The sequence below is a fragment of the Perca fluviatilis genome, chromosome 21 (assembly GCF_010015445.1).
Source record: "Perca fluviatilis chromosome 21, GENO_Pfluv_1.0, whole genome shotgun sequence".
Lineage (NCBI taxonomy): Eukaryota > Metazoa > Chordata > Actinopteri > Perciformes > Percidae > Perca > Perca fluviatilis.
Genome location: NC_053132.1, coordinates 17,325,521 through 17,349,765, shown reverse-complemented (window position 1 = coordinate 17,349,765; position 24,245 = coordinate 17,325,521). Strand labels below are relative to the sequence as shown.

Sequence of the window (24,245 nt, the reverse complement as noted above, 5' to 3'; positions counted from 1 at the left end):
TAAAATATGTGAAGCTGTCGCCATGTTTAATGAGAAATCTATCGTTCAAAGAAGACATATTTTTCTTACAGTATTTCTCTGCTGTGCAAAAGTCTAAGCAGTAGCTATCCAACCACTGATGAGCTAGTTTGCTAGAATTGAATTTACTAAGAAAATACTTTTAAATTGTACAAATAGACGCCTTATGGGTTAGCTTGCAGCTGTGTACAAGCTTCAAGTAGTGATGCATGTTGGGAGTCCATTTTTTTGTCTGTCAAGTACGTTCTCATACCAGGAAGTTGACTTGGTATGTTGCTCTCAGATACACAAAGCATGTACACATACGCAAGATACAATGTGTGGAAGTGTCATTTAATGTTATAAGTCATCAGTCCAATGGGCAACCAGAGTATAGAGGAGACCGTCTGTTGGGTTAGGGCATTCCCTGTGGTTATTTGTGTTTACAGTCAAGGCTTTGAGAAACCTTTTTGTTTTGCAAAATTTAGAAAGCACAGCCTGTCACAAGAAGAACTGTCATGTAAACCCTGTGTAGCACTGACTGTGTGCTAACAGACAGGCCATGTGTTATATAATATCTGTGAAGTGCTGACTGACTCCCTTTGTGTGTTAGCTTAGTCCAATGTCAGGATGAATTCATCAGACAGCCAGTTAAGTGTTTGAATTGTTGAGAAAGAATAAATAGTATGACATTTTTGTTCTTATGGTGTGTTCTTTAATTATTAATCATGTTTTTTAGTTTTTAGATTAGAATGGAACCAAAGACATATATGTACCGCACCGTACAGTACATCAGATACAATATCACCTGATGAAAATAGAACAAAAATAGAACTGCTATTTTAAAAATAGTTGAATGTGAGTATATAAGCAGTGTGGACTTATCGGCATGTTTAATCATCGAGTAAAATTGTCAACAGAACATAAAAAAATCACATGTTAACAGCCACGGCTACTGCTGTGCTGGTGATTATCAGTTTGGTGGTGATGCTTGTCTTTATGTTGAGTGTATAAAGCAGGTACGCTCTGCCCCAGTGGCCAAAGAAAGGCACCGTGCTCTTCCCCCTCGCCCCCCCCCCCCGGCCCTGGGCTCAGGGCCAACAACAGAAAGGCAGTGCTAATGACTGTCGCACAAGAGCCAAATGTCTCACAGCGACACCGGGAGAAGCTGGTGAGACTCAGTTCACTTGATCTCGCAATCCAGTTCAGTATGTGGAATGAATCCAAGTAGCCAGTCATAGGTGGCCTACACACTCATCAGTGCTTTTGTAGTTTATCTAACCTTAGCATTTCTTAAAGCCTTACTGACCCATTTTACATCCAGGATGATGACAGTCTGTATCTCTCTCACCTTTTTCTCTAAAGCCTGAAGACTTCCTTACTGACTCCTCAGTTGTGGCAGTTAGTTAGGCCTTTGCCACCCACCATGAATTTATCGGTTTGCTTGTTTTCGCCGAGCGCTGTAGTGCTCTCACTCCTTGTAATAGTCTGCTGAAGTGCTCTATGATTGTCTTACACCCAGTGATGCATTAAAAATTGGCCAGGGATCATTGATGCTCTTACTTAAATTAATTTATACTAGGAACAGGTACTTTATGGGCAGCAGGCAGCATTGAGGGCCTCATTGCAGGAAGATGTGTTTTCTAGAGGCAGGTGAGCTCTCTCTCTCTCTCTCTCTCTCTCTCTCTCTCTCTCTCTACTATTGGCTACTCGCCCAGGTCTGCGACACTGAGGAACTGAGGAGCTGAAGTGGGCGCTTTTAGAGCAGCTCCTCTGAGCACAGGGCCAAGGACAAAAGGTGTGTGAGTGAGTGTGTCTTTGTGTGTGTGTGTGTGTGTGTGTGTGTGTGTATATATGTGTGTTTGTGCACACTCCTGTGAGTGGAGCATGTACACGGAAAGCAGCCTTTTATGTAGGGCTCAGGGGTCACAAGCTGTCGTGGTTCATTGTCTGCTGCAGGCATGTTCTGTACATACAATGGTGTGTGTGTGTGTGTGTGTGTGTGTGTGTGTGTGTGTGCTCACTCTATATGCACTCACAATGCATCTTTTTAATTGGGGGGACAGAATAATAGTTGTAGTTGTTCATCATACGTTACATTTAATAGTTGTCGTGCTTAAAGCTGATAATAACGAGATAATTAAGCTAGATATTAAATATTGCTTGCGAGGCTGATCACTACAATGAAAAGCTCGTACCTTGGCTGCTGCAGACAATAACGTAATGAATTTGCAATCCCTTGGCTCCGTAAAGAACCAAATCAATTGCTTTGACAAAGTCTCCATGTGGCTGACGCTGTGACTTTGCTCTCTCGCTTGAGATGAAAGAGGCTTGACAGTTAGGAAAATGGCCACAGGGAAAAAACTGTCATCAAACATGAGGTGTTGACACTTGCTGCTGTTGTTGTCGTTGTCTTCATTGCTGTTTGCTGCCTTGAAATAGGCAGGCCTTTGGAGAGCTGAGCACGGGCCATCAATGCTAGCATGGGGCTGCCACTTAATTCAACCACATTAACCTAAACTGAAGGGTGGGTGATGGGTTGTAGTCTGAGGACACAGCACAGGTTGTTTGGGGGTGGATGGAATATTTTCAGAGCATACAAAATAATTTTAGGGAATTTTTTTTTTTTAATTCTTACTCTGTGACTGATACTGTTAATGTTTAAGGTCAAGAACACTTATTATTGCATAGCTAACAGGAGGACATGGCAGCTAGTACTGTGGGATGAAAGACAAGCAAAACAAATAGCTGAGATTGAAGACTGATCTCTCAGTGTTTGTGTGTCTTCACAAAAAGTGCGTTTTCCTCATTTTGCTTAATGTTATCGTTGGAAGGCTATGTTTCCTCCTCGCTCAGTGGGCCCTGGTTTATGTTGGAGTGCTGACTTCAGCTCAGGACAATGAATGCAGTGCTAATAGCTCCTGACATAAAGCACCGGGACTTCTACTTCCATACTTTTGCTGCCCTGGGGCTGAGGACACACACACAAACTAAGGCACAAATATAGTTGGACAATATAACAAGCAATGCTATCTCTACAAATAGATATAGCTCCATGCCTGCATACACACAAACACATACACCCAGCGGCAAGGACCTACACACACAAAGACCCCACGAGAGACGCTTAGTTGTTCCTCCCTGCTGTCGTTCTCCTCCTTACCTTAGGGAGGAGAGTTGACGAGAGGAGAGGACAGTGTGCTGGGAGCCAGAGGTTTTCTGTAAGAGGTTCCCCTGAGTTCTGATGATTCCCCTGGTTTGAAAGGGTTTAGTGGAGTTGAACTGAGGGCTATTAGCCGGCCAGGACACATGGTGCTGCAGTGGAGGACAGCAGGACCTTAGGCTGGTCAACCAGCAGTCACACTCAAGACTCCTCTGTACTTCATCGCTGGAATTAAAATGTCACATGGACTGTGAAGTTGTTTTTTCAATTCCCTAATTTTAACCGATGAAGGATTATCATAATATGTGTTTCCATAGGGAGTATAGACATTTTACCAATAGCCACAAACCAATCTTCCCCATGAAATCATTTGTGAAAGCAGCCTTAGATTTGGGCATAGTTCTCCAACCAAAATATAATAACATGGGATAAATGTGACCAGATCCACAAGCGGTCATTTTGTGGGCAACATCTTTGCCAGCGAGATCAATGTGAAGAGCACTGCAGAATTCTAGCTCTTAGCACCTTGCTCTCCACTACCCTGCAATTCCCACATTACCATCTCTGTATTGGTGTTTCACACATGAGCAGCTTGAGTGACAGTGACATTTATGGACTTGTCCGGGGAGCAACCTTGTCCCTCCCTTGGGGGCGTCCCTCTCCAAACCCCCCTCGCTCTGTGGAGGTATCCAACTGTGCTGCTTCCTCTCCCAAAGCCCCTAATATACCCACTATCAATAAGTCAGATTGACTGAACTGCAGGCCCACAGAATGAACTGTACATACAAGGCAATCCACAACAACAGACCGCTTATTATGTGTAGAGGATCGAAATCAATTCAGTAGCCTGACTAGATACATTATGTGCTCCCAATGCTTCTGAATTAAAACCGTCCACAATTAATTTGTTCTGCTCTCCTCACATTTCCCTCGGCACTGTTTACACCACTGAAGTCCAGTTAAAGATGTCGGTAGTATTTGTTTTTAAATTGCTTTAAATCCAGGGGTATGAATCCTAAGTCCTAAATGCTGCCAGTATTAATAGACTCATGCATTCAAAATGTATTAGGAAATTCATTTGGGCATGGGATTGACGTGACCTTAAGTTGCCCCCGTCTACCCTGCATTAGCATTCCCAGAGTAAAAGAGGAGAGAAGTGCTAATATTAAGTGGAAGAGACCCACGTGTATTTTCCATTCTAATAAGTGTCAGTCAGGAGGACTGAAGAAACGCTTTCCTTGGTATTCTGAGGCAGTAGCAGCCTCCTCTCCTCTGGCTCCTCCTCTCTATGTGCTGTCTTCCTGGCTCTAATCATGTGGCCATTGTGTATGGATTTACTGCCCTCAGAGCCCCCAGGAGGGAGATTTGATTTTCCCCCTGCACTGGCTAATCTTTCTCTCTCACACTCTATTTTTCCTTTTCTAATTCTGCCTGTCTATCCTGCTCTTGCAGTCTCACATATTTTTGCTGTCCTCCTCTCTTTAGATAATCACACTGGAAGCATGTATTCATTCTCTGGCTTTCTCATAATTTCTTATCTCTGACACTTACTGGCTCCGTCTAGCTTCTATATTTTCCTTTTCTGTTTACTTTGTAGGGCTGTGTTCGATTGAAGAAATTCTTAGTCGACTAACTAAAATTTAATCGACAGATCTGTAAATCTGAGTTTCTCCGCAAAGAGTCATGCAAAAGGATACATATATTGAATAAGATAATGCCTCCTTTGCATATTTAAACACATTTCAGAAAACGTGTAATACAACAAAAATTGCCTTAATGAAAGTAATCAAAGTAGGTTTCACGGTGATATCTATTAGGTAAAACGTCAACCCTTAATTCTTGTGTTTACCAGAGATGTGCTCGTACGTTTCTTGGAAATCAGTCATTCAGCATGAAAAAAGCATAAAACATGACTAATCGACTAAAGAAATCTAAGTTGACTAAGACTAAAACGACCGATTAGTCAACTAATTGACTAAGAGGGAGCAGCCCTGTTACTTTGCTCCACCAACATCACGCTTAAACATGGCTCAGAATATTAGTGACTGAAATGGCTGAAATGATTGAACAGTGGCATACTTAATATGCATGTATTATTGCCTAGCAATTACAGTTATATGGCAGAATGTATTACTGACTCATTTGGTTGTGGAATTGGTTTTGACTCAGTGTTTTCTGTTTTCCAGCCACTCTCACTCTCCTGGCTCCATGGCAGCCGCGGTGCGAGGCACTGAGTGGTCATGTGGACGCTGCACCTTCCTAAATGCCGGCGCAGCACCTCGCTGCTCCATCTGTGAGGCACCACGCCAGAAACCCGACCTTAACCAGATCCTGCGGCTGAGCAGCTCTGAGGAGCATCGCTGGGCCTGTCCCCGCTGTACGCTCAACAACCCCCAGGGATCTGGAGCCTGCACTGTCTGTGGCTTCGGACCATCCCCTGCCACTCACACACCCCCTACAACCACCATAGCTGCCACTGCCAATGGCCTCCCGTCTGCTCCGATCGAACCCCCGACACCTACGGTCACCCCTACGGTTCTACTTGAGCCCCATGGACAGCATCCAGCTAAGGAGGAAGTGCTGCGTCGGTCTGAGAGCAACGGGGAGGTGTGCGCCCTGGAGGTGCAGCACTCGGGCTGGGCTTGCCCTCGCTGCACACTTCACAACACACCTGTGGCACTGTCATGCTCAGCCTGTGGTGGGCCCAGGAAACTGTCTTTGCCTAAAATCCCCCCCGAAGCACTAGTTGTGCCTGAGGTGCGAACACCTGTTCTGGGGTTTCCTGTTCACACAGCAGGGGCTGTCCCGCTACTTATAGACCTAACGGATGACTCTCCCCCAGCCTCTGCCTGTGATCCTCAAGAATCACCCCACGTCTCCTCACTGTCCAGTTCCTCCCCTTTTACTGCTTTTTCATCCCTCCAAAACAACCCGGTGCCTCGCAGCAGGAGAGAGGTGCCCCCGCCAGGGCGCGCACCAAACCCGGGCACCAACACTCCCAGCCCCACCTCCCCTTCAGCAGCCGGTGTGCCACCCCAGCCAGGCCCACAGCGGCCAGCCAAGCCCAAACATGCCCAACCCCAGGAACCTTCATACCCCAGCAAGCGCCTCAGCATCTTGGAAGAAGAAGATCCTCAGCACCACCCACTGATCCCCCATCTCCCTGTTGCTTCCACAGCTGCCCCCACCTGGAAGTGCCCTAGCTGCTCATTGCCCAACCTAGGTAGCTCGTCTAAATGCGACACCTGCCGCTCCTCACGGGCTGGTGCTGACCTCATTGACTTGGTAGGCTGTGAGACGGTGCGATTTACTCCGGCCAGCCCCTCCAGCCCAGACTTTAGCACGTGGGCCTGCTCCAAGTGCACGCTGCGCAACCCTACCGGGTCCGCCAAGTGCTCGGCCTGTGGTTCTTCCAAGCTGCATGGCTTTCAGGAGCAGCAGGTGCCCCTGCCCCGCTGCTGTACACACTGTGGCACTGCATCATGCTCCTGTATACCTTCCTCATCCTCCTCGGGTCATAAAACACGGAAACAGGCCCGGGGCTACCCTTCCTCCTCTTCTGCTATTGCTTCTTCTACTTCCTCCTCCACCTCATCTAGCCTTCAGGAGAAGGTAGGACAGTGGAGCTGCCCAGCATGTACGCTGCTCAATGACATCAAGGCCAAGAACTGTGCAGCGTGCCACACAGCGCAGCAGTACCTCACCCTTCGCAAGGTGGTTAAGCCTCTGAAGAGGAGGGAGAGCATGCATGTAGAGGCCCGTCGACGAAATGATGAGGGCGAGGCCAAGGAGCTTTTGGAGAACATAGTCAGCTTCTGCAGAGAGGTAAGAGAGAAAAAAATGCGTTGTAGCTGGGAAACACTAGAAAACACTTTCTGTCTGCCTACTTCAATGTGCACTGCGTCACAGGGTGCACAGTTCCCTCATTGTAATTCCTCTTTTTGTTATGGCTCTGGCATTGTTCCCACTCACTCAATCTCTCTAATTTCAGAGAAATGCTAATAGGCTTTGTCATTGCCTCTGTTTGCACAAGCTTCGTTAGCTGAGTTTTAAACAGCCAGCAGATACAGAGTGCCTCATACTGTATCCAGACTATAACCTGCCTTCAGTCACAGAGAAATCACATCACTAAATTAAAAAGTCTGTTTCAGGACTGTAACTCTTGTAACAGGAGGCTCTAATAAGTCCAAGTTTTATTGTTTGTTTGTTTAGGTTAGACTGCTGGAATGCTGTTGTTTTTAATGCTGACAGTAATCCAATACATAATGATGCATTTTACCCCCCGCTGGAGCACCTCTGCATTTATTATTCAAAGATCAAGAAGACTTTGATCAATTGTGTCATTCATGAGCCCCGATTGGTCTGAGTCACAGTGTCACAGCTGTTTGGAGACAACGAGATGTCTTCCCTAGCAACCCCAGTTGAGATGTGACAAACTTTGATGTTGCTTCTTTGTATAACACCACTTCATAGCTCACCTTCTCTGCAATACTGGACCTTGTGGCCGTGATATACTTGTATTATGTTTTTAATGGATATGCTGCTCAGGGCTGTCAAAAGGGTTCACTTTAGACCGTTTTGTTAAGATTAATGCTAACGAGACAAACTTGATTGGACTAATTTAACCTGGTTGAACGTGGGCATTTGCAGGCTTTTGTTCTCTGAATTTATTTGGGTGTCTCAGGCGTGCCCACTTACTACACTGGCATGGCACCTATCGTGCCCTGTTTACAATAGCATGAAGTGTGCTTTAGAATGCATTATTAATGGCTTCTTTGAAAGGCTCATTGCTGCGAGCGTGGGAGGGAAGTTGGCTCAGTAGGAAGGAAGGATATCAGAGATCCCTCATCCCCACCTTCCCCTCCTCTTTTCCCAATTTCTTTTAAGCCAGTCTTTCTTTTTTATCATCTTTCCTTTTCTCTTTTGCAAATATTTTAGGCCTCGCTCTCTCTAGCTCTGCCCCTCTGCGCTCTTCAAAGTACTTTCCCCTCTCCATCTCCATTTTATCCGTCTCCCTCCATCACATCTATCCCCACTCTCTCATTCTGTTTTTTTTTCCTCCTCTCTGCTAATATCTCAAAATATGCTTTCCCCTTGCTACCCACCGCACCCCATCCACCCCCATCCGACCCTCTCCACACGACTGCACTCAATTCTCCAGTGTAGCAGTCGATGTGTGGCTGTGTGTGTGTGTCTGTCTGTCTGTCTGTGTGCTAAGGTGAACACAGGGGCTGGCCTATTTTTAGCAGCAGAGCTGAAGAGGAGAGGAGCAGAAATGATCCGCTTTCCTATAGTGAATGTAATCGCTAACAGCATCAAGTGCTGAAGCTCGGTTTTAGTGGTCTGAGAGATGAACGGGTGTAGAGTTGGTAAGCGAGAGGGGCTAGTCTTTCTAATCCATCACTGTCGACGCGTTAACACTTGGCAAGCACCGAAACACCCGTGGTGAAAATGTAATAATGATAAAGCTTTTGGTTTACGCTGTTACAAGGTGCGTGGGCAGTCTGAGCACACAAATACAGGGAAAGTTTCAGGTTTAGTTAAGATTTTGCATTTCAGCAGATGGTGTTGCTGATGAAATATACTGTATGTGTTACTGGAGAGTTTGTCCAGATTGCAGCAATCATTAAAGACCAAAACTCGAGCTGGAGTCGTAGTGTAAGAAATATTATTCTCTCTTCAGCTCAGTGCAGTTTGTTTCTTTTGCCTCCTTGCCTTTCTACTCTCCTTGATTGGTTTGGAGAGCGAGAGGTGTGTGTGCTCGATGCCAGAGCCGCAGAGCGTGTCTGCTTACTCACTATGCCAGACGAGTAAACGCTACTAACAGCCATCAGCGCCGCTCGTGAACTGTAAAGCCCAGCATGGCTGGAGCTGGTTCCTCTGTTCCCTCTCCATGTCACCCTGTGGGGGTGCAACAAAAAGATGCTACATGGCAACATATTGACTTTGATTTGTTTTAATTTTCCTTCTTTAGACCCCTCTTTATGCTACTTGTTGTTTGTTTTTTAGCCACACTTAGGATTTTATCTGGGGTTTGCATGTTTGATTGTAACTTCTGACTGCGTGCAGCGACGGGGACAGTATCGTACGGTTTATTACGTGTGGCACTTTGAAATCCAGCTCTAAAGTTCCTTGTCATCACATTTTCCTAGATCAGTAGGTTGTCTGTACCACGTAGATATCTAGCTACGAGCTTACCATCCTCAAAAAAGGCCACTTATGATTGCCAGTTTTCTTAGCTCAGCGCTGAATTGGCTGATTGTGGTCTAGTTTGCATGCTGGCATGTGTCCAGTGATAGAATCAGAGACAGCAGCACCAGGTTCACTCGATGAGGACAGTCAGCTAGACTTACGCTGGCTGACGTCACAACACAGCGACCTGAAAAACAGGGAAATGCCTTTGTGTTATTTGCATCTTAGTCATACTCTTTGCACAATCCAAACGTGTAGTAGTTTCCACCTTGGTACTAATGTTATATCTTATTTCATACAGGCCTATCCCATTTTACAGCCGTGTACTTCTGTTTATGTGCCGACTGTGCTCCGAGTTACATTAGTTAGAAGTGCAGTCTCTGTATGTGTCCAGGGCCAAAGCATTCCCCACCTCTGGTTAAATCCACATGGACCCCTAAGCCCATACAATAAAAGCCAGCACAAGGGTCATACATAAGCCAGTGAGCTACAGAATCGGTAAGCTACACGGAGACCTCGGATGGCCGGGGTGGTAAGGCGGCGTTAAAGTGAATCTGTCTGGTAGCTAATGCTGCTTCGAGACTACAGAATTGGATTGTGGGGATGGCGACTAATCAATTCGCTTCACTGTGAGCCACCAGTGGGGTGCCCACATTACATCCCCTGCCTGCCTCTCGACACGACTGGCCGAGCCCACTTTTGACACCACAAATAGGAAACCGGATAGGGCTGCGTGTGTGGCTGTTGGCCCTCTCAGGTTTGTGTACAGGGGAGTTTTAGATAGGCAGATAGTGTGTCAGATTGGGTGTCTTGATCTGTTAATGTATCCACGTAGTCCGGGTCCTGTGTACAGTAGAGAGGCAGCTACATTTCAGAGTGTTAAAAATCCAGCGTGTCATTTTAAATGCTCGGGGCTCTGCAATGAATGTGTCAGAAAGTGAAGCGTTTGAAATGTTTGAAAGGGATTTGCATATGTGTTCTGTATCCTGGCTGCTACATGGCACCACATTTGGTCTCCTGCTGTGCAGACGTGTGATGGCCCACTAACAGTGGAAGTCATCCATCCTGCCACATGACTAAATGTGGAAGGCAGTAGTTTGTCCTTGTTCCACCCCAAATCCAGGGCTCATGTGGCGGCCTGTGGTGTCCCGTATTAATCATCCACCTGCAAAATATGCCACATCAGAAATGCAGGGAAGAGATTAACAGTTAGTCCTCAGTGCTCCAAGTGTCCTTCAGGCTTGCATTATGTGCTTGAAAAGCTTTATTTTGAAGTTCTCTCATCAACTCCTTTAAGCATGATTTAAAAAATGGGGTTTCAAGTTTTTACATAATTAGTTTTCTTCTAAAAAAAAAAGTGTCCTTTTGAATCTATTTTAAATGGAAGTTAATATTTGAACAGGTTCAGTCGTCTCACCCCTTTGTCTCCCTATCTCTTTTCCTCTCCACCCTCCACCGTCTCCCTCTCGTCCCCCCCATTCAGAACACCGTGAACTTTGTGGATGACAGTTTCCCCCCGGGACCTCGCTCCGTGGGCTTCCCCGAGGGCGACAGCGTCCAGCAGCGAATCAAAAAGTGGCTCCGCCCCCACGAGATCAACTGCAGCAACTTTAAAGACCGAGGCGTCAAGTGGTCCGTCTTTCGCACGCCACGGCCCTCTGACATCCTGCAAGGCCTGCTCGGGAACTGCTGGTGAGCTGTCAGAACCACATAGGACACGAATCAGTCTAGATAGCTTGGAACAATCTAGAGACCGAGCATTCATGTACAACAAAGGTAGGAAACGCAAGGAAGTCTGCCCTGATTAATGTTTCAACCCAGGACAAACAAGAGTAGCTAGCCTTAAGCCAAAGTAAGGACGATTGTCATTCCGTTCAGTCTCTCTGAAAGGTCAGAGGAATAAAAAACAGACAGCAGATAATATTTCACGTCCGTGTGATTTTTGTCACAGTCTGCTTTAAATGAACACTGCAGCCTGAAGCTAGCAGAGAGAGAGAGATGCAGAGAGTGACCGAGAGGCAATGAAACAGCAAGTGAAGAAACCGAAAGCGAGAAACTGAAAAATTGGGAGGGAGAGGGGGAAAAAAAGTAAGAAGGCAAGCATTAAATGAAAGAGGGAGCAGAGCATAGTTGGACAGATGTACAGATACACCAGACAGGGAGATTATTCACGGGAATGTGAGTCTGGACACATGCTTTATCTCCCTGCCCTTGTTCTGTGTGTCTTTTTGGAGTGTGTGTGTGTGTGTATGTGTGTGTGTGTGTGTGACTTGCCATCTGTCATCTTCCTCCACACACAAGAAAGAACAGTCACAAAGTTGTCCCAATACGACTTTTCGCTTCATCACCAGCACACACAGCTTATCAAAAATAACTCTCCCCATAGCTGAATCCTCTCACTCACGACAGGATGTTGCCCTAATTTGTCTCTCTAACTCTCTCTCTCTCTCTCTCTCTCTCTCACACACTCACACACACACACACACACACACACACACACACACACACACACACACACACACACACACACACACTTGTCCTAATAAACTAGCAAACAACCCAGCTCCCCTCACCCTTGTCCTTGAGTACAAGCTGACATTAGAGTCACATTATGACACGGCTAATTGGATTTCCATTTGATTCTTTGCAGCCGATTGGTTTTTCATCAGCGGCTGAATGGGCCTCACTCAGCTGCCACTTCAACAGATGGGGTATAGCTTTGATAATACACATTTCCAACTCCACACAAAGAGTTTGGGTCTTTAAACGGCTGCTGCACTAACACACGTTGATGGCTGGACTCAAAGGGATTTTACTTTCATCAGTAGATAAAGTGACGGTACCAGTGGCAAAAGTAGCAAGTCAGTTTGGTAATTTTTAGTTACGGCATGAACAAAGGCGTCAGTATAGTGAAATCAGCGGTGAGTCCACAGTGTACTAAGAGAAATATATATTTTGCTCAGCGATTTGTAGCCATTTCTTAAGTATTGTATGATCTCTTTCCACACTTTCAGATGAACTTATGTTCACTTTATAGCATATTAAGTATATTCCTTTTAAGTTGGATCCTCGCGTCCCCAGCCACGCTTCTCTTGTGTGAGGAATTAGCATTTTCTGATGTATCCGGATTTTTGGTTAACTAATGTCTCTCGCACGCTAATTAGGGGAGGCAAGCCAGTTTGTCTTTGCTGCAAGGTGAATTAACAGTAATGGGGAGGAAACTAGAAGGCATAGACTCATCAAATGTGATTTATTTTCAATGAAGACAAAAACTGATTTGTAAAAAAAAAGGTACCTTTTTGAGAATAATTTTTTTTTTTAATTTCACATTTAAAGTCTCACGTCTGCTTTTTGTCCTCTCTGATTGCGTCCGTCAGTCGACAGCCCTCGTCTCCGCCTGTCTTTTTCAACTAAAGCGGGCATCCATTCACATCCATCCACCTGTCCGTCACAATCAGCTGATCAGCTGATGTCCTCGCACTTCCATTTCTTTCACTGCTCAGTTCAGATTGTCGTTTGCTCTGTGTTACAGTCACATCCTCTCATTCGCCCATCTGTCCTTCCTGATCCTACAATTCATTTTCTGATTCGTTGAGTTTTATCCCTCTCCAGGTTCCTGAGTGCGCTGGCGGTGCTGGCGGAGCGTCCGGAGCTGGTGGAGAGAGTGATGATCACTAGGACCATCTGCCCGGAGGGGGCCTACCAGGTTCGGCTGTGTAAAGACGGGACGTGGACGACTGTACTGGTGGACGACATGCTGCCCTGCGACGACTATGGCTACCTCCTCTTCTCCCAGGTCAGGCATGAAGAGAGGGCTGAGGGGCCTCCCCTGGAGGGAGGGATCTAGGGGAAGAAGTAGTCTCGCATTGCCAGACCTTCCTCCACAGCGCTGCGGAGGAGGGTCTGGCTTGCGGAGGAGGGTCTGGCTAGTCCACATAGCATTACGGGATGGGAGAAAAACGAGCTCTGGTTTATTGGCATTTCCTCAAACCAATCACAGTCGTCTTGGGCGGTGCTAAGCTCGGCACGGTGCCGCTGCAAAATAGCCTCGGGAAAGAACTTGTTTTGGTGGAACGTGTACGTTCAAAAGTTGTTTTAGTCGTGCGAGAGAAAACTCACATTGGACAGATAGTCTAGCTGTCTGGATTAACCCTGCAGAGATCTGAGGAGCAGTTAACCATAGTCCTCATACATCCACCAGAGTTTAGAATTCCAACACAAAGAAAGCAGAAGGAAACGGACGAAAAGACATGCAATCCCAGAAGTGGGTCGTCGTGGATATAGACTAGAGTAAAAGTAATGGATGAGAAAAGATGCTCATTGATATTTAGTCAATGAATGTCAAAGGTTGCATGGACACTGCAGAATAGATAGAGGAGGTTTAGGTATATATGTTTGTCCTCTTCTAGGTCAGAGAAGATAGATAGATAGGTAATACATAAAGTTGGCCAAAACAATGTTATCATACAGTAGAGACAATGCAGAATATTCAACCTCTGACATGCTTTTATATTCACTCACACTATTGTTACCCTTAAAGGAAGTGCACACGTCAAAGTGTGTGTTGGGGAGTACTACTGCATATGTGGAAAAACGTTGGATAGAGCTTTCTGTGGCTCCAGAGATAGCTGCGCAAATTCTGATAAACGTGTGGGTGGAAGACTACAAGTTTTAAAATGAAAACAATCTGGGGGGGCGTCCTCTAGCTCACCGAGTAAGAGTGTTCTCCCCATGTTGGCTGAGTCCTGCAGCGGCTGTTCGGTTTCGAATCCGACCTGCTGCCCTTTGCCGCGTGTCATCCCCCCCATCTCTCTCCCCCTTTCATGTCTAACCACTGTCACTATGTAATAAAGGGAAAAGACCCCAAAAAATATTCTTAAAATAAATAAATAATTAAAACAATCTGGGGGTGTGGAGTTAGAAAGAAGTCCACTAGCCCGCTCCTCATCTCTGCTATAGGCTCAAGGCTACGTAAGCTGCTGCTAGCATTAACGCTCCTGTCAGCGGTCGAGTGGCTTTGCGGGTAATCTAGGCCATGCAGCCCAGAAATGCAATGCTAAATTGGTGTGGTGCTCTTCTAAAAGCAGTATATGAGACATATATACTCTCTGATTTATCAGTAAGCAGGGCATCCATAAGTTGCTTTGGGCTGTTAGCCTCGGGTAATCGGAATCGCCTCGTCGATGGAGTTGCAGCCTAACATCAGTGTAATTTTAACTAGGTTAACTTCAAGCTAATTCAATTTCCAGCTTTTTATCGCAAGCATGTCCCAAAGGGACCCCACAGAGACGGATTGTACCTGGAGGTCTAATAAATCAACAGTCAATTACAGGACAAATGAATACATTATGCAACAAATAAAACACTGGGAAGCAACAACAACGCAGAGAGACATACTGTAAAACATACCATAACTTATTTACATAATGTTGTTAAGACAACCTGGCACCGCCAACCTTAGATCTCAGGGTAGACAAGGAAAAACAAAGGTAATAGAAGGACAACATGTTAAGTGTTAACCTTTTCAACAATTTAGTCACAGCCAACAGGTTCAGAGCCAACACTTCAAAACGAGCGCCACAGCAAAGCCAACGTCCTGTTACAAGTGAGCTTTTCTCACGACTGAGACATGACTCTCCCTCTTTCTTCCCTCCTTCTCTTTCCCATCACTGCAGGCTCAGAGGAAGCAGTTATGGGTGGCGCTTATTGAAAAGGCCCTGGCCAAACTCCATGGCTCCTACTTTGCCCTGCAGGCAGGGCGCGCCATCGAGGGCCTGGCAACGCTGACGGGGGCGCCTTGTGACTCCCTGATGCTCCAGGTCAGCTCCACCAACCCTCGGGAGGAACCCATCGACACCGACCTCATCTGGGCCAAGATGCTCAGCTCCAAGGAGGCTGGGTAAGAGAAGGAGTGGATCTATCTATATATTGCTACACATGGGTTTCATGAACAAATTCAAGCAGTCAGATGTATATGAACTCCCCTTTTTATTGTATCTGCTCTTAAAAAAGACACTTCCTGAATGTAGCGTAGAGTCTGAACACAGCAGACAACAGACAAAAGGCAAAAACAAAAAAGCAGCGACCGGAAAATCAATAAGCAAAATCAGTAGTCAATAATCGATTATGGTCTGTCACGGCATGGTCCATGCAGAATGGTCCAGGTCCGCATCGCGATGCATCGATGCCATGATTAATTTCAACACCCCTAGTGGGCGGGAAGGAACATTGTCCTCGCCGGCTTTGCTTTCCACTTTTGAACCATCCTTGTGTTAAAGGTCCCATGGCATGAAAATTTCATTTTATTAGGTTTTTTAACATTAATATGAGTTCCCCTAGCCTGTCTATGGTCCCCCAGTGGCTAGAAATGGTGATAGGTGTAAACCGAGCCCTGGTTATCCTGCTCTGCCTTTGAGAAAATGAAAGCTCAGATGGGCCGTTTTGGAATCTTCTCCTTATGAGGTCATAACAAGCAAGGTTACCTCCCCTTTCTCTGCTTTGCCCGCCCAGAGAATTTGGCCCACCCATGAGAGAGAGACATCATGGCTTTCAAATGAGAAAAGTGGCAGTTGGTCAAGGCCACACCCCCACCCTCCACCTTGCCACTCCCTCTCTCCTCCTCAATAGCTAGAGACACAGAATTGGCACATACTAAGGAAAGCTCATTGTGGGACTGGCTCTAGTGGCTGTAGTTCTGCACCAAAGCTGAATTTCGGGAAAGAGACTTCAGATACAGTATTAGGGGACCACTAAGGTCTATATAAAAGCATTCAAAGAGCACCATGTCATGGAACCTTTAATATGATTCTCCACTGTGTCCTGTTAAATAACAAAAAAAAACATGCATATACAATAGATTTTTTTTTTTCTTGCACAGTACAGGTAACAGACAAAATAATAAATAGTAACAGTGGATCAACAACTACAAACACTAAGGTGTTAACAAAACTACAAACGCGCTGAATGCCAATTAGTAGCATATGCCAGTAATAAAAGAGGTCTGGTAATCAGCACTTTGATATGTGAGCTTTGAAAGCGACATGAGACAACTAGCAGAACTCCAAAGGGGGCAAATTATCCGTGGCCAAACTGCAGGTCCATCTGTCAGAAAACCTGTGGCATTATTCAATATATCAAAGGGGAACGGCCTGGAAAATGACAAGTGCTGCATCCACAAAGAAGGAGCATCAGTCAGAATTTGAAATCCGATTAACATGTATGTAACTGATATTTGTGTTTCGTTGTTGGTCTGTAACTCTGTAGTGCTGCCAAAAGTATGAGATTTTAATTTCGAGGCTCTCCTGCTTTAACAAAGACATGATTGGCTATTCGAAGCGAAAGAAGCGCAAACGTTGAAAAGTTTGTTCTGACCTTTACGTTCTCTTTCGTTTGCAAACGCTTATGTTTCCTGATGCTCTTCTAGTAAATCCTACAATGACTGTGTGTTGCCCATGTCTGCTAGGTTTCTGATGGGTGCATCTTGTGGAGGAGGAAACATGAAGGTAGACGACGCTGTCTATGAGTCTCTGGGTCTGCGGCCTCGACATGCCTATTCCATCCTAGACGTCCGAGACGTCCAGGGTTACAGGTATGACGGGATGTGAACTAGAGTGATAACCTGCCTCTCGTTCTGTGAGTTCTTCTAGTTTCATTGCTTTTCCCCATCCGGATTTCTCTCTGAACGTATATCAGTCTGCTATAGCTCCCTCCCGTACATCTACTATGTCTTGGTAACTGAACAATATAGTAGACTTTTAAGAGAAACATCAAATTAGGGAAACAAATGAAATTACCATCTGTACTAAGCTGCAAAATGTGAGGACATGAATGTCACCCATTCATTCAATGTGAGGTGACTGACAGTAGGAGCTCCTCCACGGCTCGGATAGGCATGACGTTCTCTCGAGTGAATCATCGGTTCAAAAGATTAACAGCTGCGCTACAAAATCTCAGCTTCCTTGATTTAAAAAGTCAAAGGTACAACACTGTACATGACACAAAAAAGGAGGAGAAGTTAACCATGACTCCCCAACACTGCATTTTGCAATCAATTCAATTTGTAATTCTTGGACAATTTTTGGATGAATCCAGCAACCAAAGGGATTTGTGTTTAGTTCACAACTGTAACAAACAAAGGATTAGAATTCACTCTTGCTCCCGCTTCTCCATAGCGATGCCGGCCAAGGCTCATGGGTACTGTAGTATTTAGAGGCTTGCCGTGCTATAATCTGATATCTCACAAACGTTTTAAATAGTTAACACTGGAGGCCGTAACGTAACCTATTTGATCTAAACGTTAGCTGTGAGAGTTCTGTGTTTCTGTGTTAACCAACATATCATAAAAAGACAAATTTGAAATGGGGAACACAAAATGGGGGGGGGGGAAACACTTTGCAACTCTATACGTGCCATTCCCCTTACAAAATACTTTTCTAAGTTTCCCTTTTAATTCCTCCTCTCCCTTCTACTTCTCTCATCCATGACTGTTGTAGATGGCATAATCGAACGTAATGAATCATACAGTAGGTTTCACTGGCACGGGCTGGTGGGTGTATTTCATGGAAAGAAACCATGTCTTAAATATTTTGTTTACTCATTAAAAAAAACGAGGCATATTCATAAATAAGTGTCCTTGGTTAAGAATTGATTGAACAGATGCACACCCTGTGAAGGTGCTTCTTGGATGACTCATAGGTCAATGGGTTAGAGGATGAATGCCAATAGAGAACAGGTGCACGCCAGTTCAGTTTGATCACTTTGGTCAGCATTGTGGGTCCACACAATGGAGGCTTCTTCTGTCCTACCTGCGAGAGGAGTTTGTGAGTAGCCGTAAATCCCAGATGTAATTTGCTCAAGAGCTCCACACATCCGCTTTAATTTACTGCCATAAAGCAATCCAAGTGGAAGATTGGGCCACAGAAATGACTTGGAGTCCTCCTGCTAGGAGCCGGAGGAGATGAAAAGCAGCTTGGTAACAGCGAATCACCTGCCCCTTTTTTTTTGGGGGTAGTGGGGACTCTCCAATATGGTTTTCCATTATGCCTCTCAGGTTTCTCACTGTAGGGAGGAGGCAGTAAAATGAAATGGGTTGTTAAAAAGTAGGCAATGATCCATAAGAGGAGCAATATGAGTCTGCAGAGATGGGGATACCGCGTCAACTGAAAGCTGTTGTCACTCTCAGTGTGTTCTGCGTTTGGCTCTCCCTTTCTGTCCCGTCATCTTCCCCGCCCCCCCCCTAACTGTCACTCTTTGGCCGCGCTTCAGGTTGCTGCGGCTGCGTAACCCGTGGGGTCGCTTCTCGTGGAACGGCAGCTGGTCGGACGAGTGGGCGGACTGGCCGCAGCACCTGCGCCACGAGCTGATGGCTCATGGCAGCAGCGAGGGGGTCTTCTGGATGGAGTACAGCGACTTTATAAAGTAAGAACCCTGTTAACAGTATTATGAGTATTTCATTGCAATTGTGTATCTGTTTTGGTTTGTTTAGGAAACAGCGGGCTTATTTACCAGCACAGATGCAACCACAATGGCTTCACAGAATCTTTAATCCACAAGTTCCTCATTTGTAGCTCATGTACTTGTACTTACTTGTTGTTGTCCGGAGTTCGTACCTTTAAGGTTGAAAGGCACTTAATTGGGAGGCGCTTTGGATAAAAGCGTCAGCTAAATGAGATGTAATGTAATGTAATGTAATGTAGATGCGTATCTCATATAGTAACTTACTCATTCATTCACTCATTACCAGGTGAGCTTTCTTCCCCCTAGTGGCCACCAGGAGGCATGGCAGCCTCTAAAGCAAACTCCGAACTGTAATATTTTGTCAACATCTTTGACGATAATGATTTCTTTTTTTTGCACTGTACTTTTCAAAGGTGTCTTCAAAGTCAATCACTGTGCACACATGATGCTTTCACAGATTTGTCTTCTGCTGATTAATTTGAGCCGTGGTGGCGGTGGCTGCTAACGCTACACTTGTTTATTCTAAACGTTAGAAATGTAACCTGCATGACTCCCTGTGAGGGGAAAGATCTTCCCAGGACCAGCTGTTAAGAGGAGCAAATGTCAAAGCTAAACAGGTGAAATATGTGTTTCCTTTAGGATTTTTTTTAGCAGTGGGGGCACGTCCGCAAACCCCCCCGCCCCTCCCCCCACGCCCCCATGAAACGGAACTGACACTTCGCTGCAAAACAAACTAATATATTTATTCCCTTCTATTCACACACACAATGAGGCATATTTTCTGTATTTTTTGAGTTACTATATAGGCCAACTTTGATCTTGACATATAGGCTAAGCATTCTGTAGCAAATAACAATAAACCCACTATTAATTACATTATCTGAATGCAGTGTAACTACTTCAGCATGTAAATAATGCACCTACAACACAAACGTGGGCGAGGGCGTTCAGCAATCGCTATCGGATCGACAGCCACGTGCAATTTAGCTCGCAGGTGAAAATGAACTGACAACATAAGTTATACGACTTACAGTTCTCAAGGACGTACACACACGATCTCAACTGGCTAGTTATCCTCGTGTGTCCGCGCTATTCTCCGACGTGCACTCTAACAATGCAGCCCTATTTCTGATACCGTGGGGGGGGGGGAGAAATGTTGCCGTGGGGGGGGCCGCCACGGTCAAATCAACATAGAGGAAACACTGACATGACAGTTAATTGTGCCATGATGGACGCACGTGATGTGCTAAAAAGTGTTGGATAGTTTAGTAATCTCATGCCTTTGTGGATGTTGCATTGACACCAAACTGAGTTTTTGTTGACAAGTGCATCATGCACTGGTTCCCACACCATGGTGTTATTATGGAATTGTGGGTTGTTTTTTTGTGTGGTTGCTTTGGTTGCCAAGGATTTGGCATGCAGAGGCTTAGACTTGTAATGGCGCTCAGTGTGTTTTGTCATATTACATTAATCCTGTCATTCATTCACACACAGCATCAAGTATTGACTGGTGTTTTTCTAGCTGTTTTTGTACATGACTATTTTTTGGGCCAGCAACCTTGTGGAGGTCAGTAAACACTGTTGCCTGTAACAGCTTGATTTGAAAAGTCATCTGAAACACAACAGGGAGTTGTTGCCTGGCTTGGGACTGCCCTAAAACATAACTGACTGAACCATAAGGTTAGAAAAAATAAACGTGAATGAAAACCAAAACTGAATAACAGCCAAATCGGTGTGACCTGCAAACAATAAACATTTTTCTAAGTGTTTTATAATTTGTGTAAATACCATCATTTGACACGACCAAGGAGTTACCTCGTGTACAGGACCGCACTTGCCTCGAAAAGGTTTTTTCTTACTGTCAGCAAACAATCTGATCAGCGGGCATTGTCACAAAGTCCACCAGGTTAGTAAGTTCACTGAAAGATAAATGATGTGCGCGTCAGATTGTTATTCATGTCCCTCGTGTCTAACAAAATAAGAGTCGCAATACGTCCAAGGGGATCGATGTGGCTGTCGTCCAGAACAACTTAAACCTGAAAAATGTGTGCGGCCTAGACCAGAATCCCATCTGTCTTCTGACTGTTTATTGTTTTCTCTGACAGACAAATAATCTCTCAGCAGCTTTGTTTTATAGGACAAACCTACAAGCATGCGCGTGCCTACGCCTGTTGGTCAGCTCGTGGGACAAATATCAAGGCCCTTATATTGACTCAAGTGGACAAATAGATGATGATGCTGATTATTAATAACATTTCAGATATATTATTTCACTAAAAAACTAACTGAATTCTAAGAAACCAAAGATTTTAACAGCAGACATACTTATTCTCTAAGTGATCAAAGCCTACTGTAAAGCTTCAGCATGCTCCCCACTTTTTTTCCAGATTGTCAAGAAGACAAAAGTAAGATGTAAGAAAGTTGTCAGCGCGAGGTTAGGAAGTGATGAAACAATGAAAAACAGACTGAAAGGGAGGAAGAAAATGTCTCTCGGGGGCTCTGTCTTTGAAGGAGGAGGTCTGACATGTTAGCAAGGTAAATGGTGTTTGTACGGCAGCACCCTCAGAGGCTATGCTGATATTAAAGAGTTCCTTGCGATGCATACCAATCGACTTAGCTCATGACAGGGGGAGAGCAGCCGGTCAAATTGTTGGAACGCGTCCTTTTCAGGACTTTCTGTTGATGCTATATGCTCAAGAAGGCCCTATCCTCTCATCCGTCTCCTCCAACAGGTACTTTGACTCAGTGGACATCTGTAAGATCCACTCAGACTGGCAGGAGGTGAGGCTACAGGGCTGCTTCCCTAGCAAGGCCAGCGGGCCGGTCACCGTCACTGCCCTCACCGTGCTGGAGAGAACGGCATTAGAGTTTGCTCTCTTCCAGGAGGGAAGCAGGTAAATAGGACAGCCCTTCCTCCCCTTCTGTTTTTTTTGTTCCATCCTTACCGTCGTTTGCGCTAACCCGTTCATCCCCTCTCCCTCTCCAGGCGGTCGGACACGGCCGACAGCCACCTGCTGGACCTGTGCATCATGGTGTTTCGTGCCTCTTTCGGCAGCAGCAACAAGCTGACTCTGGGCCGCCTGTTGGCCCACAGCAAGCGGGCGGTGAAGAAGTTTGTTGGTTGCGATGTGATGCTGGAGCCGGGGGAGTATGCTGTTGTCTGCTGCGCCTTCAACCACTGGCAGATGAATGTCAGCGGGGCGGAAGGTCCACCCACGCCAGGTAGGTGTACAGATAACCATAATAATAATAATATGCACAAGCAATGCTTTTGTTGATTCGTTTACCCAGTTCATCCATACCTGTAACCCTGTTCAGCATACAGCAGTAGGTACTTGTATTAAAGCACGTTTCTGTCCTGCAGTCTCCAGTCCGACCAGCGCAGCAGCACGGCGGCCCAGCCAAGACTTCCCCGGCTACATCCTTGCCATCTACAGCTCGCGACAGGTGATGGTGGAGCAAGTGGAGGCGATGGCCACCACGCTGGCAGACGCCATCATCCTCCTCACGGAAAACAAAGGCGAAAGACACGAGGTGAGACCATAGACTGTATATAAGAATGGACCAACAGATCCCGTTGCTCTGGACGGAGACCAGTGAAGGATATTAGAAGCACTTTTCTGGTGAGCGCTGAGCGTTACTGCGCAGCCTCCAACTGAGAGAGACAACGTAAATGTGACGTGAGCAACCTGTCTGAAAGTTGTAAGTCTTCTGGTAGCTGTGCCAAGAGAAATCTCAATCATTCCCAATCTTGCAGAGACGGAGAGCGTAGGTATATGTAAGGAGATAACATAGGCACAGGCTAATTATTGCTAACTAAAATGCCAGTCAACATTAGTAATTAAACTAAACAGCTCATGTAAGTCGAAACTGCCTGCAAGCTTCTCCTGTACTATACGGTAATTTCTCTACTGTGTAACTAATCGTTAGCCTATTTTTACAAAAACGTCTGCTACGGAGCCATAACGTGAGGTATAAGGTAATGGAGCCTTTTATACATTGTCGTGTTTCTTTAGAAATAAACAATGGACAAATAGAGTCTTTAAACGCTTCAGATGTAAAGTTATTCGCTGTCAAAATGAATGGCAGTCAGTGGAATGCTAACGAGAGGTGATGTTGTTGTAGCATCAAAATGGCACCATAGGAGGTTCGAGTTCTGAAGCAAAGCTTACCCCCTTGGGTGAGACACATGTATACACTCGCTCAAATAGAGAATAAGCACACTTGTCTCTGGCCCCTGTCTCCTTGTCACACACACACACACACACACACTGTTTGAGTATAATGCTTGTAAAGCCGGTGAATGCTTGCACTCCATAAGCCACTTTGAGATAACACTTTAGATTTTCTTAGCAGAGTCCCAAATCCTATTCTGCCTTTACCTGTGCAAGTATGTGTGCATCTCTCCCACACACACACACACACACACACACACACACACACACACACACACACACACACACACACAAACAGCTGCTCACACCCAAGGTAGCAAATTATTCTGGCTCTCCTGAACAGCGCTTTCCTGAAAGTGCTGTCACATTGGCTGGTATTTTAGATAATGACAGAGCTTTTTAAACACTTGAGATCATCTTTGTTAAATCATTCACCGCTCGCAGTAGGTGGGCCAAGCACTCGGGAGTGCATTGCAGCCACTAAACGAACACTAGTGTTTTAACAATATGGTTAAAAAAATATTTTTTGGGTGGGGGAGATTTGTGCAGTAATTTGAGCTGTCATGAAACAAGTGATTTGTATTATGAGCACATACATGTGTTGCTGACAGCTATGTTTGAGGTGCAGTGGAATTACTGGATTATGTTACCGGATCATTGGACAGCAGCTAAACGACTAAATGGCTAAAGCAGTTTAGCTGCACTTGTATTCACTTTGTTATAATTACAGGCCCCTAAAGAGAGATCAGCAGCCCCTGCATGAGAGATGAAAGTCATCTCGCCTTCAGGAGGAGTTGCTATTGTGAATGCAGTATTAAAAGCGTTATATATGCACTATAGGGATGCACCTTTCCAATGCAACTACATAATAGTTGGACAGTAGAATATTTTTCAGCCATCGGTCCATCAAAAGACCAAGGTGTTTTTTTTTAAGTGTTACACAAGCAGATTGCTGATAGAGGCCTCAGTAGCTCAGGAGATATATGTAAAAACATCTTCCCTGATCACATTTCCGTGTTTCCCTGTGTGCTCTTAGGGCCGCGAGGGCATGACGTGCTACTACCTGACCCATGGCTGGGCGGGGCTCATCGTGGTGGTGGAGAACCGCCATCCCAAATACTACCTCCACGTCTCCTGTGACTGCACTGACAGCTTCAATGTGGTGTCGACGCGCGGCAGCCTCAAGACCATCGACAGCGTACCGCCTTTGCACAGGTACACACACACACACACACACACACACACACACACACACACACACA

At 45.5% G+C, this 24,245-nt stretch overlaps 1 protein-coding gene across 3 annotated transcripts in view; it reads left to right on the top strand.

Moving 5' to 3' along the window:
• capn15 (calpain 15) overlaps positions 1 to 24,245 on the top strand; it is a 38,977-nt gene that overhangs the window by 11,588 nt on the left and 3,144 nt on the right. For all 3 annotated transcript variants that reach the window (XM_039788614.1, XM_039788615.1, XM_039788613.1), the window contains exons 2-11: positions 5,347 to 6,985; positions 10,836 to 11,044; positions 12,965 to 13,148; positions 15,028 to 15,251; positions 16,815 to 16,940; positions 18,617 to 18,769; positions 21,541 to 21,702; positions 21,795 to 22,030; positions 22,173 to 22,342; positions 24,020 to 24,198. In XM_039788614.1, coding sequence (XP_039644548.1) covers positions 5,369 to 6,985; positions 10,836 to 11,044; positions 12,965 to 13,148; positions 15,028 to 15,251; positions 16,815 to 16,940; positions 18,617 to 18,769; positions 21,541 to 21,702; positions 21,795 to 22,030; positions 22,173 to 22,342; positions 24,020 to 24,198 — 3,260 coding nt within the window. In that variant the 5' untranslated portion in view covers positions 5,347 to 5,368. The remainder of the gene's footprint in view (positions 1 to 5,346; positions 6,986 to 10,835; positions 11,045 to 12,964; positions 13,149 to 15,027; positions 15,252 to 16,814; positions 16,941 to 18,616; positions 18,770 to 21,540; positions 21,703 to 21,794; positions 22,031 to 22,172; positions 22,343 to 24,019; positions 24,199 to 24,245) is intronic.